The sequence below is a fragment of the Perissodus microlepis genome, chromosome 7, assembly GCF_051167445.1.
Source record: "Perissodus microlepis isolate ML-2025 ecotype Zambia chromosome 7, ASM5116744v1, whole genome shotgun sequence".
NCBI classification, from domain to species: domain Eukaryota; kingdom Metazoa; phylum Chordata; class Actinopteri; order Cichliformes; family Cichlidae; genus Perissodus; species Perissodus microlepis.
Window position 1 is genome coordinate 43,260,243 of NC_140467.1, and position 17,753 is coordinate 43,277,995.

General features: G+C 39.8%; 1 protein-coding gene across 1 annotated transcript; it reads right to left on the reverse strand.

Annotated features, from left to right (window-relative positions):
• Window positions 1-276: 276 nt before the first annotated feature.
• rab14l (RAB14, member RAS oncogene family, like) lies at window positions 277-17,051 on the reverse strand. The gene is made up of 8 exons (XM_084935254.1): window positions 16,923-17,051; window positions 10,884-10,942; window positions 9,697-9,750; window positions 8,843-9,020; window positions 6,318-6,384; window positions 3,241-3,328; window positions 2,807-2,837; window positions 277-2,704 (listed from the first exon to the last, which is right to left on the reverse strand). Exons 2-8 carry the CDS (start codon window positions 10,933-10,935, stop codon window positions 2,527-2,529), a joined length of 648 nt encoding a protein of 215 aa, XP_084791380.1. The 5' UTR covers window positions 10,936-10,942; window positions 16,923-17,051; the 3' UTR covers window positions 277-2,526.
• Window positions 17,052-17,753: the final 702 nt, after the last annotated feature.

Sequence of the window (17,753 nt, forward strand, 5' to 3'; positions counted from 1 at the left end):
TTGTGTATGGCTTATTTGGTCATTTTGGCTGTGAAGTGAAAGAAATGATCTTTCAGAAACCATTTGACTTTTCTCTCCCACATAAAATAGTTAGAGTATGATAACATCTAGGTAGAGCTTTTTCTTGTCACTGCAAAATTTCAGACAGTGTCTTGTGCTAACACGATACCTCCAGCACAAACTGGAACGGTGTGATGCTCATTGCTTGTAGTAGACAGGATATTAAAAGTGCTCTTCTCATTTGCAGCCACAGATTTAAAAAAAAAGGACACAGCAACAGGTTATGTATAATTTATTTTTTTCTGTCTAGAGTATTTTTTTCATTAAAATCAAAATGTCAACATTTTAAAATCATATACACGCAAGAGAACGCATTTAAATGTTAGCACAGCTCCTTAAAAATTTATACATATGTACGTTTCTTTTTGTACTTAGACAAAAGCAGGAAGTGGTCACTCAAACTGCAGAACAGGTGGGGGACACAGGAAAAAAAAAATAAAAGGAAGACCCGGCCGTCCCACTTCCCACAATAACAAACCAATCCCCCACTCCCCAAAAGAGTTAAGACAGCGATGCAGCCCCTCCCATACAGGAGCGATGAAGGGGTGGAAAAAGAAAACAGAATATAAACATCAGAGTGCCCCACTCTCCGCTCCGTTACAGATATAAGAATCAAGGCAGACATAAATACTAGTTTGCGCATCATCTCAATCCGCTTCCTCACCCCTCAACCAATCGGCAGGTTCAGTAGTGTGCAGACGGGGTGATGGGGGAGGGTGTCTAGTTATCTGTCCTTTACATACATTTATTAATAGAAACTATGTTACAGAATTTTTCCCAAGCATGAATTACAGGCAACCCACTAGCACACCAACTGTACAGAAATTGGCAGAGCGACCAAATAAATTTCTAAATTCAAAGTACAGTAGCGAGGTCATCACCAGTAGTTAAGAAGCAATATATACAGCTGTCCAATCGGGGAAACACTATGGTACAAATATTCGTACTTGAAAAAGGAGACCGATTTTTTTTCCTTTGTCATGTTTCGGGGGGCACACTGCTTGATGTCGCTTTATAGGAGGCAGAAGAAATGGGCTCTTTAGTGCGGCTTTGCTGATTATACAGGAGGGACGAGTATATTTTTACACTTAAACAGTCGGGACTTTGCTCCTTGGCCATTTAAGATACTGTGACCGCGCAGACTACCTCAAGTACTTCGGTTATTTGTTTCAGTAAAATGTGACAATGAATCTAAAAGAGCTGATTTATTGAATCGAATTGAATTCAGAGAGCAGTGTGAAGAGCAAGTGCAGCAAAACAAAGATTCCAGAGTAATAACATTAATAATAATAAGGCAACAAACAATGACAAAGAAAATGCTGGTAAAGACAATCTTGTTATACGTGACGTGAGGGAGAGTTTGGGTGTGAAATGGGAGATGAAGAAGAGCTGGTGCAAAATAAAAAATCTTTGTGTGACAAAAACAAACAAAAAAGTCACAGGGTGGCTGTTGTTGTTGTTAAAGTGTCATTTTAGCTCCGTCTATACAAACACAGACAAGCTGGAAAACACCCAATATTCCATGTAATAACTCAGCGGAGAGGCCCGGGGAATAATCCACAAAGAATTTCTGGGTAATTCCTAGTTTTCTAGACCCCCCCCCCCCCCTTCTTTCTGAGAATATCAGCATTGCCACATCTGGCAAAGGACTGTGCCAAAGCAGAGACAGCAGAATTTAAAAGACACAGGCAGGTTTGAATCGAGACCGCTGGAAAAAGCTCCCTCAACTACACATTCCTGGACGCATGCTTAAGAGCGTCTACCCGTGTGGCTGCTTGATACATGACTTCATCACCATTGCGTTCTGCTCCCAAGCAAATAAGCACGAGTGAGATATCACATTTGCGTGTGCTGATAAAATACAGGAAATGTAACCCATGCAGGGGAGGCGGACTCTGGGAATATAATTTAGTTCCAACTGATTGGTGGTGGATGAAACTTAACGCAGTGTTTACATTTCGCATATAGCTATAAAATCCAACATAAAAAAAACAGTCTTGCTTTATCATTATCGTATGAACATTACATCTATCTAAAGTGTCAGTGACCTGTGTAATGTGTGGTGGATTCTATGATACTATGATGGAGGGAACTAGGCTGAATGGTGTGAGAGGTTTGTGGGGGGGTGGAAGAAGAAGAGTTATTGGATGACAATACACTGATCGAGATTAAAGAGGAGGAGGAAGAGGAGGAGAAGGGGGAGATGTAGTCCACAAAGCCCAGCTCAGCCTGGCCCAAGTCGATATTCACCCCCCTCTGTTCCTTCCCTCCGCAGCCCTGCTCTCACGCAGCACCTGGTGCAGTGGGAGGGGATGGGGTGTGAATGCACAGAGGTGGTGGATGGAATGGAGGGGATTGGTAGGACAGGAAAGGAGGGGGTGGGGGGGTGGGGGTGGGGGGGACAGACAGACAGACAGACAGACAGACAGTGGGAGAAATGGGGCAAAGGGGCTTTTTGCTTGGTCATTAGCAGCCGCAGCCTTCCCTCTGGGGCTGTGGTTCGTTTGTTATCCGGCCGCCCTGAGGGGCCGAGGGCTTATGCTGAACCCCCGACTCGGCAGCATTCAGGTCCAGGCTGCCATCTTGGATATTCTGGTAGATCTTCTTAGCAGCTTCCAGGAAGGCGTCCTCAACGTTTTCACCTCTGAAAACAGACAGGGCATACACACAAATGTGAGCTACACAGAAGACGGCTGATCGGATCTTGTTCTGCAGGAACTGGAAAGCTGAAGTTGTGCAGACTTACGTTTTTGCGCTGGCTTCCAAGAACAACAAACCTGTTCAACATAAAACAGACACAATGACCGAGTCACTAAAACACAGCGCCAAGTGTGCATACCTCAAATACCAAGTCATCATTCACCCCCTCTTTTAATTAATATTGCTCCATTTCTCCTAGAATTTACTGTCCCACCAAAGTAAACAGAAGGATGTTAATCTTGGCTTCGCCCCCACCCTTTTTTTTTTTTTTTAAATAGAGTTCAAATCAAAACCATCTTAGAGACAGATCACAGAAAACTCATTTTAGTGTCAATATTTGTGGACATTTTGTTAAGAATCCTGTGAATATTATCCTGTTGAAAGTTATTCTTAGACAGATGTAAATGGATAGAATTGCCTCCCACTGAAACCCTTTTCCACCTTAACCTCCCAGCATGCACCGGTTGACGTCTCGCTCACCGTTCTCCTCGGCAAACTGCTTCGCTTCCTCATACGTAACATCCCTCTGGGCCTCCAAGTCGGCTTTATTTCCTATGAGAATGATCACCTAATGATAAACACAAGGGAAGAGAGTGTGAGACGATCCCCTGGACACTTTGTCTGGGAGAAATTTGCTGTCTAATCCTTTGAGAGATAATAAAGCCAAGGGCAATCCAGGAAGACTCCACTACGTTGCTGAGCTAATTTTAAGATATTGATTGAGAGAACGTGTGCTCAACAGGATCCTTAGCAACTGCAATGTAATTAGAGATTTACTGAACTTCTTTCTAAAAGAGTGACAAAATGACTAAACCAAAACTGCTGCACACCACCTTTTACGTGCCAATTTCTTTTGCTTTTACTGCAGAATTGTTCAGCACTAGGGCTAATACCGGCATTGTTAGGCAATGATAAGAAAATGAAATATCGCGATAGAATATGGCTAAAATGCGCATGCGCAGTGCCTTTGTTTTCATACACACGTGGGAGGGAAAAGCGGATCGTTGAATGAAACAGCTGAACCACAATTGGTTTGTAAAAATGCTGCAACTTCAGTGGTTATGAACTAGTTTGGCTTTCGTCCGTCAGATACACACCAAAGCACAATTTTTGGTGGAGCATGCTAGCGGGCCGTCGTTATTACCATGTTTTTCGGAAAACAAGGCACACTTAAAACCAATCCTTTGATTTTCTGAAAAATCGACAGTGCCCCTTATAATCCGGTGCACCTTATGTATGAATTCTGGTTGTGCTTACTGACCTCGAACCAATTTTATGTGGTACACGGCGCTCAACAATCTGTCAAAAAATGTTTTAGTACGACTTTCGCAAGCTACGAAGCCGCACGGCTTGATGGATTGTCGGAGCATTAAGGCTATCGTAGGCAGGAGCCTCGCCGAGTGATACGTACGGTGCTTCAACATAATATTACCGTACTGTGTGTGTAAAACTTTAAGTGAAAATACATTGATGGGGTTTTTTTTTGCACTAATAAAGTTGTGGAGTTGTAAAGTATTTTGTCTTGCATCAATTATATCGTCTAAAACCAAGGCAGGCAGATGTTGGGAGTTGGGGCAGATGCTGTGACAACACCAACAGTGCCACCACTTTGCCAATTTTAAATACTTCAGCACAAACAGCAGTTCTCTATTTCACAGCTCAGCGTAGTTTTGGCTTTTGCTTTTGGAAGATGTACAGTCATCACTGCCCACAGTGCTATGTGCGCTGAACACTCATTTGTGATTTGACGCTCTCCTCTCTGGTATGCATGCAAACAAGATCAGAAACCACCTGTCAGTGGAGTCGGATCTGCCCGTTTCACAACATTAACACAAGTTTAGAAGAATCCTCATCTTTACAGCTCAGATGAAACACATTTAACCTATTAGACTGATCAAAATTATTCTAATCTGTTATAAATATATTAAGGACAGCTGTATATACTGTTTAGGGACATGAAAACAAATTCTTTGATTTCTTTCCCTCAACCTGAGGCCTTTTCTGTGAAGCACATTCTGTTTCATAGTAAAGGCCTCAGGTTTATCTCCAGTCTTTTTAGTGTTTAGAAGTGGGGTCACTTCCCAGGATACATCACCATGGTAACTTATGCTGAAGTTTATATTAGATAAGAGATCAACTTGTACAGAAATCAGCGCCCGCTCACCAATCAGTCCTCTGAAAAAAAATACATTATAATTCCTAGAAGATCCGGTGGATCTTTGTAAGAAAGTGGGTTTTTGGGTTGTTTTTTTTCTTAGGGACCGTCTAAAGATTTTGGCTCTTTGTGACAAGCATCAAAATAAATAAAAAAATAAAAAATGGATGGCTGCAAGCAATGTTACACATGCAAGAAACTCTTAAATTATTATTTTTTTAAAACATGTATTAGTATAGCAATATCACCCCTAACCCTTTAACTTGTTGATTGCATATAAAATTAATTATGAATAATAATTATTATTGATTTATAGGATTTTATTTCTTCTTTACTTGCCATCTTCTTTCACGCTGGCTCTAAAAGAAGAGCCTAGTCACACTGAATTTAATTATAAATACTGTCAGATGTTCCGATGAGTTAAAGATGGGGGGATTACTCAAATGTATGTAACTAAAAAATTTTGGGGGGCAATTTCCATGCTGGCTTTAAATAAGTTATGTAGCACACTGTCACTAACTGCAGTGCTGTATGGCACTTTAATACTCCTATTCATACTGTATTCTTTCACACACTGGCTGCAGAAGCTCTGCTCAGAACATTGAGCATCATGTGTTTAACTTCTTCAGATTTATCTAACATTACAGTTTGCTCTCTGTTAGTAAAATAATTCAGCTCTGATACCAGTAAACCTCTGTGTTTGTGACTGATCACATGCTGCCAACACTGCCTCTATGTTTGTGTTCACAACTAAACTAGGTAAAAGTCTATGTTGACTTTAAGTTGATAACCACCTTTGTGTAAATGTTTAGCAGGATTAATAATATTGGTGTAGCTTGATAAAGAGAAGCTAGGCCTGGGTATGTTGGATTCACTTCATAGTAAAAGTCCCAGATTTAACAACTTCAAAGTGTTCAGATTCTGTTAAAGTGGACTGTGCCAGAAAGAAACCAAAAACTTAACACTGTTCATATTAGCTTAGTAAAGTTTACTTGTACTCGTCATTAAAATGAGCAGTGGATAACACAGCTCCATACAAAGCCTGTGTATAGTTGTGACTGGATATACAGAAACATCCCTTTTTGCTTTCTGCCATCTAAAATGTGAACAGGAAGTGTCATGTTGCACAAACACACTTCCCTGATGGAACACAGACCTCTGAGAGTGAGAGCAGGAAGGTTTAGAGCTAATCATATTTACCAAGAAAAACCTATTTAAGAAATGGACAGGGCTGAGTGGCTCCAAAAAGACTAACAGGAGGATGACAAAGGGATAAACAGCATAGCGACAACTTAAAGCAATTAAAAGAAGAGAAATCAATGCAGAAAGAGAGTGCAGAGACGAGGCTGTGGAGACACGTGTGCAGCTTAAGACAATCATTAATTTCAGTGCGTGTACTCACAGTATTGGGGTTGGTGAGGTTTCTGGCATCAGTCAGCCAGCTGCTGAGATGGTTGTACGTGCTTCTCCTGTTTGACATCAGAGGGACAGAAGTTACTATGACGACAAGCAAAGACATAACATCCTGCCATCTCTGAGGATGGATTTGAAAAGAGGCAGCAGCTGCCATATAATACAGGCAACAATAACCATGGAGGAAATCATCTGGGAGCTATGGATACATCTGGAAGTGATACTTCTTTCTCCAGATCATAAGTATACACTTTATTTATATCAACAGCCTCCTGTGCCTGACGATGCAGCTACCAACTCCAATGCCACATTATCCAAGTTACAGCCTCATTTCCATTTTCCAATAAATGAACCAGTCCTCAAAATTTTATTTTGAGCCATCAAGTTAACAAATTCAGACGCTCTGAAGTCTGCTCACAAGATTTCAGGCAGGTTACAAGACAGACAATTCTGCATTGGTTTCTTGACCTCCAGAGACCCGAGCTCTTGTTCCTGGTACATTTTTAATTTCTCCTAGATAGTGGTTAACACATTTGTCTTGCACGCAAAAGATTTGGGCACAAATGTAGCCTCAGCGGTGACAAGCTACTCCGTGTGGATAAATAGGTGGGTTGCATCAGAAAGGGCATCCGGCGTAAATTTAGATATCTGTGCCAAATCAAATATGTGAATCCATCCACTAGTGATGACCCTTTGGGAAATAAGTGAGCAGCTCAGGGTAACTCAGTCAAAGTAACTCTTTTTGGCTGTGATTAGTTGGACTGATAAGTATATAAACTAAACTTTGCCTTCAAAAGGGAAGTGATCACTTTGTTACAGAGTAATTACAAAGAAAAACATGTCTTCATATGGTAAATGGACTGGTTCTGATATAGCAGTTTTTGACTGAGCACTCAGAGCACATTATACAACGCTCCTAATTCACCCATTTACACCTATTCATGTAATAATGAATGCATCCATCTAACCTGGATATTGCACACCAAAGGATATTTGCCTTGTAGCAGTGATCGAACCACCAACCTTCAGATTAGCAGATGACCTGCTCTACCTCCTGAGCTAGAGCCACCCCATATAGGGACAATGAGTTTATTCAACAGCATAACACAGTGAACTGAACAGTGCTTAAAGTACTGAGCAGAAAAAAGGGGAAAGTGCAGGAAAGCTCAAATATAATGAGTCCATATGAACACACAGGGTCTCTGGAGGTTAAAAGAAATAATTTGAATGTTACTTATCCAACACAACCTACTGTCTACACTGGTGTGGCCCACGTTAATAACAAATGTATACATAAAAACAGAAGAATGCAAATGAAAGCCACATCTTTTCATTAAAGGATATGGTTATAGTTAGGTGTATAGTCACAGCAACCATAGATGACAGAGAAAACACTGCGTTGGCACTCATTTAGCCCTAGAGGCCATACTGGAGGTGGTTGCAGTTTGGACAGACATTCCACATGTTCAGCTGTGTTTGCTTGGCATACCACTGATACCATCTAACAGTTTGGGTAAGACGGTCAGTCGCACGCAGTAACACAAACTATTCGTATTTGTTCAGGAGTAGGTGTGCTGGGCTGAACGGTGCGGTTATCAGATGTTCATGCTTTCCTTTAACTTCCTCTTTCTGCACAATGCACTACATGGCTATTGTGTACACTAGGGCTGCACAATTTTGCATAAAATGAGAATCATGATTTTTTTGCTTAGAATTGAGATCACGATTCTCTCACGATTTTCTTTTCCAGTATAAATATTTATTGCGCTTATTAACTGCACACCAACTTTGTAACAGTTGAGACTGAACATAAAAACAACAAACATAAAAACAACAAATGTCTCACATTTTGTCGTTGCCGCAAAATGTACTGCTTGAAATTCCGTCTCCACCGTTGCTCGACACTGCGTCTATAGAGCAGGTAGTGCAACAATAGAAAAATAGTTGCGGGACGGCACTGTGTAGCGTTTGTCTAGGGTGTTGATCATTTTCCTAAATCCCTCATTTTGCACAGTGTTGATGGGAGCCATATCTTTGGTCAGGTGATAAGTAATAGCCTCCGTAATTTCTTTGTGCCTGCGGGAGTTCGACGGGTATAGGGAAGCGCTGTATAAGGTTCCCGTTATTGATGTTTGGGTGGTTGACCGGGACGGATTTTCTCCAGTCACTTTCTCGTCATCCCTGACGTGCTCTCCGTTGTTTTTTCCCTGCCAATTTTAGCAGCCAGCTCCTGTATCACGTGGTATAAGGCTCCGCCCTTGTCATTTGTTGAGCAGGAAGAGTGAGCGCTTGTTTTCATGCAGATTACGTCCCAGATCAAAATGCGGTACAATCGTCATCGTCTCTCTTTTTTAAAAAAAAAAATCGTTGTCATTTGGAAATGAGATCGCACATAAGTATGAATTGAGATCGCGATTTTCTAACGATTAATCGTGCAGCTCTAGTGTACACTGTCAAAGCTTCTGTGTTAAGTGGTGACCATGACTGCATCAATACATAACAAGCACGCTCTACCTGGTGATGTCGTAGACCATAAGCGCCCCTGCGGCCCCGCGGTAGTAGGAGCGGGTGACGGCCCTGAAGCGCTCTTGTCCTGCTGTGTCCCAGATCTGGAGCTTGATCTTCTGCCCGCTTACTTCGATTATCCTCGTACCAAACTCCACGCCAATAGTATGAGGGCAGTCAGCCATGACTGGGGAGAATAAGTATGTCAATGAATTCTACTGTTGCCCTTACTAATGTTTTTGTATTTCAAGTCTTTCTTCTGTCATCCGTTTTGTGAACTTTAACAAAACACGTGCCTAGTTTGAACTTAAAATTACGTAGTAACAAACATTATTCAATATGTATAGGTCACACATAGCCAACTTGTTTCTACTGTACGGCAGCAGCAGTTGCATCAATAATTAATCGCAGTCTTTAAAGTCATCACTTTGTCTAAACTGCAAACACTCTTGATGTATCAATTTGTTTGAAACTGCCACTGAAACACTCTTCTACATCACTCCAGTGTGTGTATGCATGTGTGCACTGGTGTATGGGTGCAGGCAGGATGCGATTGTGGACAAGTGAATGAGTAACACAGCATCTGGCTTGTTAATAGTAGCACTAAACAACTGAGCTGAATGGTAATGGGAGGCTGCAGCTGGCTCATACACAGAAGAAGAGACTCTCACTGTTGAGCTCACACTCCACATCTATGCTGCTGACTTCCGCTGGTGTATAAAAGAAATCCAAAGAGATTTAGGCACTCCAGTTAAACCTGGCAAATCTCACATGCACTGGGGCACACGCAGAGATGAAAAGGAGTCAAAAGAAGAAAAAAAAAAAGGAAAAAAAAAAAAAAAAAAAAGCAGGGCAGCACTTACATTTCTTTTCTGTGAACTGGTGAAGCAAACATGACTTCCCTACCCCCATGTCCCCTGTGGAGAGAAACTCAGGTCAACCAAGGAAATAACAGAAGAACAACAGTTCTCTATTCAAGCCTGAAGTGTTGCCCCCATGCATGATGCAGCAGACCCTCAGTGACAGTCAGCAACTACACTTAAAATTTCATGTGGACTTAATGAGAGAGACAGACGGGGATAGATGCACTTGAGTGTATGTGGTCCTGCAGATTTTGACAATAAATGTTTTTTATTGTCGAAAAACATTTTCTCACTAATGGTACATCTATATTATGCTTTGATTAAGTCTGAAGTACTTTTGCACTTCAAAATACCCCCAATAAATTTGCTGTGAACAATATCATACACCTAAGTCAAAGCAATATAAAACTTACTAAAAATACTTCTTAATTTCCAGCTGCGCGTCATGTAGCTGGAGTCGAGTGTTAACTGATGCATGAAACTATACATTTTTAGACATAAGTTGTAAAGGCCGCCGTTTTCTTTGTGAGTATTTATTACACAGCGTGCTGCGGGGAAAAGCCTGTTCTAACGTTTGAGTCTAAGGTTTATTTTTTAGCACCTGGCGGCTGTTTTTTAATTCTCATCCGTAAATAATCTGCTCTTTCACGTGATTCAGTTTATTTTGAAAAGTGTCAACAGGATCTTGAGCTTTATTGTGAAAGGTGTATGTGGAACATAAACAAGCGGACACGCGATGCTGTTACCGTCGCTGTTGCTAACCACAACGCATAAAAACAGGCGCTTGTCCGTCTGTAGTGTGGTTATATAAAATATAAGAGAAAGAGAGAACTTTAAGAAATTAATATAGCCACAACAGTGACCATCAAAACGATGAAAAAATATTGACGTAAACAGTTTATTTTGCGACACCACGAAACAAACGATAGCGTAAAATGAAACGATAGACGTTTTTATATCGTCATCCGATATATATCGTTATATCGAACAGCCCTATGCCAGAACACCCCCTTGTTAGAAGTACTCAGTTATGTTACCTTCAAAAATGGACTAATATGACATACGCTGGACCCACTCAAAGCCACCATGTAATGGAAGTACAATAAATGTGCAGTTTGTGAGAAGTGCCATCAATATTGGTCACTAGAGAGCCTCCAAACTGCTGGCAATTGGTACTGATCACTTACCGATAATGATGTATTTGAAAATGTAGGAGTAGTTGTACGGTGCGGTGGCCATTGTGGCTCTGAAAGAGGAAAAACAGAAGAACAGTTTAGCCACTTAAACCTTTAACAGAGAAAAGCAACTTTTCCTTAAAAGAGGTCAATACGTGTAGATTATAATCATTTGACTTTTACAGTCAGTTTCCCTGAACACTTCCACTAATCTTCCACTCAGATCAGCAAGAGGTTTACTAATCTGGTAAGGTTTTGACTCCATACAAATAAACTGCACATGATGTAATGAATAAGAAAAGACAAAGACAATTAAGCATGGACAGCTCTTTCTCACACCTTCTGCACTTTATGCAAAAACAACACGATGTGTGGATATAAATAAAACAACAAGTCCTGTAGTAACAGTAATGGAGCCGCTTACTGTTTAATGACTGTTACAGGTGTGATTACTGATCTCCAGTAAAAGCTGTACAAATTCCAGCGAGTAGTTACAGGATTAGCATAGTCCTGAAGTGAAGGTTCAGACAGCTGAGAAGGCTGATTACATTCATGACCAAAAGGACTAACTACACAAAAGCTTCAAGAACACAAACAAATTTAACTCATCAGCAATTGAACATGGATTTTTTTCAATGTTGTTTTTTGTTTCTAATATGAAGGGAAAAACCTGCCAAACACAATTTTGACGCCAAGCATAAAAGGTACTGACCTTCCTCCAAAGTAAATTTACCAGAACTGTGATTTACATTAAATTGGTTAGGTTCATTCAAAATACTTTAAATAATAAATGCTATAAATAATGCTTTGAATAAATTGTGTTTATCAAATGGACAAACATAACATGAAAATCCCTATACTCTAATTGTACATAAAGCAACCAGAGGGTACATTTCCATGCATGAACTATCCAACAATACTTTTTACTAGATAGAGGGATATTAAACTAGCAGGTGATATGATTCAAATACTTTGCAAAAGTCTTGTACCACTGTTCATTTCCTTTATATTAACTTTCCAAGGAAGTTTCCAGTGTTATTATTATTATTTTTTTTAAAGTAGTGTTAAGCAGTAGTTCTGCAGGCTTTCTGAAGGTCTTTTAAAGTTTTTCTTTGGACACTTGCTGCCGAGGCCTGGTCATGGTTTGAGGCTTCATTTCAGCCAGTGGTGTTGGTGACCTTGCCCAAATTGACGGAATTATGAATGCAGAAAAGTACTGTCACATTAAAAAAAAAAAAAAACGGTCTGCGCCAGTCTGCAACACCCCTACTACAGAAAATCACAAATATACTTCAGAGTACTCATATCTACGACAACCTTTGAAGGGTGAGACCAGAGAGGTGATGGATCTTTTTTAACAGTGTTAGAGCTTTTCAGTTATTAGAAAGACTTTCAAGAAGGAATCCCATTACCTTCCTGTCTCAATCTCACTTCTGAGAAGGCTCTTTCATACTTGCACTCCTTTCCATTAATCTGACAACATCACGCACGCACACACCTCTTAGCAGAAATGATGCAGAGAACTAAAGGTGTGGTCGTTTGATTCCACAGTTGCTGCTGACAGTGCTCATTTCCAACAGCGCAAAAGACCTGCTGCATGGGAGGCATAGCACTGAAGCAACTACTGATGCTTCAGTGTTCACAATCAAACCAGAATTACAACGATTATATTACAACTAGGTCCATTAATAGGCATTGTTAGGATCTATAAATACCAAATACTGATAACAGTAATTACCGCTTATCAACACTACTCACCATATTGTGGTAAAATAAAGAAATACCAGCAGCTGGCTTACCAGTGATTTTTAAAATCTTAATTACTAGTAAGTAAAGTAGTAAGAAGGTATGAGGGTGTCAGTCTTTAATTATTATTTTTTTTAAACAATCAATTTTGGTATAAAATTCCTTTAACACTAAGGCTAGGCAAGAAAAGAGAAAAACAACAACCTTGCAACGCTATTTTTTTTTCTTTTCACCAGATTATATTCATGATTATTGATATCAACCACAATATAAATGAAATCACTGTTTTTCAAGCTTAATTTTAACTAATTTAGATGTAAACACTTTTTTGTCAAAACTTCAACAAATTCACTGTAGAATGTTATACGGGTGTCTGTGTGTGTGTGAATAATATTAAACAAACAAAAAAGGTACGAGAAGTATAGTACTGCCTCTGAGGGGCAGCAAGACTCGTACATGGATCAGTTGTGCGACTTGACCACAAATGTGATGTGGTCACCAAGCTGTGTCTCTACGCTCTGTGTGTGGTTGGCAAAGTGAGAAATGTTTATGCCCAGGGAGTTGGTGACAAGGGTCAATTACTTGAATCAGTTGGTTACATCTGAAATTTTCAACTGTGCTTACTGGCATCATGACTTTTACAATACAAGTTGGTTGTTGCATCAGTGATGTCTGTGTTACTCTGTATTTTGTCATAAGGCGTGGTATAGGAGAAAGTTCTGGGACTGTAGTCTTGTGCTGTGCAGGTAAATGGTCAACTGTTCACATGGCAAAACGATACTTGCCTTTGTAAAAACATGTTTTTGACACATTTTCCAGTGTATGCTACTTTTCTTTCTTGTCAAACTTTAAAAAGCCAAAAATAAATAGCCAACCTCCACACCACTGAACTCTTTGGACCCTCAAATATACATCCTATCCTATATCATATCCTCATTTTTTGGGCCTTGGGCCAAGTCTGTCAGGTTGTTATGTTCTATAACGTTATTACTCAAGTTTGAACATTTTGTGTTGTCATTTTGTCTCATCTCAATCACAAACCTAATGTACTGTTGTGTACAACTGCTACTGTTGGTTGCTTCTCACTGCTATTTGCATGAACCTAACGTGAGGCAGCTGTTCCAACCACACAACTGGCTCAGCGCAGCGATATTCTCATTCTCACCTTTCGTGTTATCTGTCAAAACATGGATTCTATACTGATCTCGTACTTCTATGAAGGAAAATTTATTTTTTTTTGCAATAGTTACCTTTATTACTGCTGCACAGTATTAAAATAGAGATGCTGCTGTACACGATTAACTGCTGTAGGAGTAGTAAATAATTCAGACTTAATCAAAAGAATAATCATTCAGCAGACAAATTATTTCTCTGTAACTTGCAAAGATAATCTGCCTTAAACCAGTGTCATTCTCACATGAAGTTCAAAGGAAACTATACTGCAGTCAGAGCAGTTCCTAGAAACTGAAATCACAGTGCCCGAGCACAACACAATGCTGGTTTTACGCACGTACTTCTACATCTGCAGATTGAGTTTAAATTAAGCTGACCAATCGTTAGAAATGCATGTAGCAAGAGAAAAAGTGGAAATAGAAAAAGCAAATAAATGGAAAAATACAGACAGCAAAAGAAGAAAAAAAGTGCAAGAAACAGAATAAAAAAAAAATTGAGTACATGGTTGAAATACAGACATAAGACGCTGCAGGCTACTTAACTGAGGCTGAATCAGATAAATTTATCAATTAAACTTCAGCTTTTATAACAGTAAAAACAATGTTGGGTCACAAACCCTCATGTTTACACATACTCATATTGACTCGAGCTTTGACTGAGGAAAAAAATGGAAATGCGACAACTGAAAACAAGACAGAAATATAGGTGTACAAAGACAAATTAAAACTAGACAGCTAGTAGTTGTACTTCCCTTAATTAATAAGAGCAAAAGTTCCTGAGTGTTATATTTTCAAGAGATGTAAACAACTCTTAGCGCTAGCAGTGCCTTTGTGACTGTGTTTCTGTGGGTGGTCCAAGAAAAGATTTGGCACAGTCTTCTGCAACTTGACCTGTGCTTTAGTGTTTAATCACACCAACAACAAGCAGCTAACTACAGCAAAAAATAATATATATATATATATATAAAAATGTATGCATAAACTTGCTATTTATAAATCCCCATATTCTATCCAGGTACCAGACTTGGGGTTGCTCCATAAAAGTAATAAATTACACAGTACCTTTTCATTTGCTCACTATTCACATAAGTGAAGAACCTTTGTAATGAAATTAACAATATAACTGGTGACAAGGGTCAATTAGTGATTACTGAATTTAGTACAATAACGCATTATGTTACTACATTACTAAAAATGTAATCTGTAATCACTGGTGGATACCTACATTATTTCTACATTGTGGCGCATTATCGAGTCTGAAATCATCGTGAAAAATCACAAACACAGTAGACACAATGTATGTTTACATTTCATTAATCCCTACAGTGTGATTAATGTGGGTAAAGACAAAACATAACATTGCACTTATGCTCCACACCATGATTTAGTATAGGACCTTGAAGCTGTCACACCTCACTACCATCCTTTTAACTCCCAACATATTGTTTCACACACTCTTTTTCTAGGCTCCCTGCTGTCACATGACCCTCATGTGGTCTCTCTAGCTCCAAAGTGATGGCCTGTTGATCTTGCACAATCCCCAGAAAGAGCAAAAGTAAAATGTGACTTGGCTGTGACATTCGACTTCATTTTACACCCTTTTTCCTCCCACCGCTAAACATGGCATAGAAATAAACCCCATGAGTATCAGTCAAGGAGAAGGCGAGTCAAGACCATGTGACCAGACTGCAGCCTCAGCACTTCTCCTTCCCTGAAGCTTTCTCTAGAGAAACAGGGACACTGCCTTTCTTCCTCTCAACAGACATTCCTCATAGAGGCAAAGAGATGATGTGATTTCAGGAAATCATGACACATATAGTCACACTGTCTCCGTGATGTTCAGACCCACCATTCAAATCACGTGACAAAAAAAAAAAAACGTGATACCCCATAGCTATTATATACGCTCTTGAAGGACGCTACCGCGATACAAAAATGAGTGACGTGTTTACATGCTTACAGTAAAACAAAAAACTAAATATTAAGTAACGCGGTAATAATTTAAGATAAAGTCCACTAACACACAGTGCACTAACACCAGAAACCGAAATGATGCAGCACTTTAAATGTCGACGAAGGCAAAGCTATCCAAATTTCGACCATACAAAAGTTACCATCGTTAACTTAATGACCAATTTTATTTATTTATTTTAAATCGTGTATGCCTGCTCTTTGGAAAAAGGACACCCAAATAAGAAGCTAATACACTACCGGCTAAGGGATTAGCATTGCAGTACAGGGGAAAAAAAATCGCTTTATTACAGTTATTCCTACACAAAAACAAGGAATTAGACGGCCCAGTCAAATCCATCGTCAAACCCGACTTGGATATCGGAGGTTGACCCTTCAATATGGAACCCTAACGAAATGCCTGTTTCTTACCGACGGCGACTAGCTTAACGTTAGCTTGACAACCGGCAAAAATGACAGCGTCGCTATGACTAAATCTCTGAGATTAGACTCCATGCATGAAAAAAAGAGTGCTGCTACGAAGCGGAAATGGATATAAAACCTGATACTGACTTGAACAGACATTTAGATGGCAAATTCAGATAAATATACGGCCCTAAATTGGATGTTTTGACAACCAAGTTTGCGTTAGCTAGTCACCTGCTAGCTGACAGAGACGGATAACAACAAATCCCATAAATCAAAGCACATAAGCCACCTGCCCTCATCGCCACATAAACAGCTGATTTAAATGCATTATTGAGTAAAAACAGGTTCAGAAACGCAACCTGGCCTGAGCCCAATTTCATGAAAAATGCCTCAATACACTAAACTAACGAAAGCTAGCGACAGTTTTAGCAGGCTAGTTTGTCAGCTAATGGCAAACACGTAACGCGTTATCTTGTTATTTCAAGCAAACCAAGCCCTTTGTCGTAAACAGTAGCATTTTTTCCATAACCGTTTAATATGTGATGCCTCACAATATTGGACTTAGAACCCAACCTTGCATTAGTCATCTGTTAGCTACCATCGTTAGCTTTCCACCTAGCTGACTCCTGGAAAACACAAGAAAGCTTAACACTTCCAAGGGTTTCTTCGTTTAAATATCAGTTTCTCTACGTTTATTACACATTACACGGGCGTCTATGAGTGCAATCAAATACCCCCCTTCTTCTGTCCTTACCAGATATTAAGTCTTTTGCGCTTTGAGCTGTTCACAGGAGGTATGCAGGTTATCCTGGCTCAAGTATGATCTGTCTATCCAAGATGGCTGCTCACGGCACAGGGTTTCCTCCGCTCTATACAATGGGCTTCTGGGACAAAGAGCCTCGTATGCGGCGATTTGCAACTTGTGCACTGCCTCCTCGAAGGTAATCACCTTCACAGGTGTATTCTTGCAAAGGTTACTACTCTCGTAAACTGCTTAACAGGGAGCAATCGTCATGTCACACTATGAAATAATCACTTTGGTGAAATCATGAGCCACTATAAGAGGGAAAGTTCAAAATTTTAGCAAGCTTCATCTGCCACCTGAGAGGTTTAGGCTTGTGGAGTACGCTCAAATGCATCTGTTCAGCAGATGTTAAAAGAGTTACAACAGCACCATTGCAACACAAAACAATACTAGAACTCCATCGAGGGGCATCGCTAAGATCTTGAAACACTGTTGACTTAGCCCAACCATGAAATCATTTGATTTTCACTGGAAACAGTGGCTTAATATATTCTTACAATATGATTACTATATATTTTATAGTAAAGTTAATATAAAATGTCAGACACTGTGCTTCACCCTTATAACAATTGGCAATGTTACCAGCGAATGGCCTCCAAAACCCTAAAACTGCACAACACAGGCCTTCACATCCTTTCACAGCAGACCAGCACACCATTTCCTATCCAAATCTATCTATTTAGACATATAACACTGGCCTCAAAAATGTACCATAAGTAGGGGCTCTATTTTTGATCTAATTTTGATAGATGCACAAAAAATAGAAGAGTAAAATAAAAT

Bases quoted from the DNA above. Each gene is read 5' to 3' on its own strand.
- rab14l (XM_084935254.1), bottom strand. From the start codon at position 10,935: ATGGCCACCGCACCGTACAACTACTCCTACATTTTCAAATACATCATT. The intron at 3,329-6,317 runs GTGAGTACACGC...GTTTATCATTAG, and splicing joins ACCTCACCAACCCCAATACT to GTGATCATTCTCATAGGAAA. The intron at 2,705-2,806 runs GTAAGTCTGCAC...GTCTGTTTTCAG, and splicing joins TTGGAAGCCAGCGCAAAAAC to AGGTGAAAACGTTGAGGACG.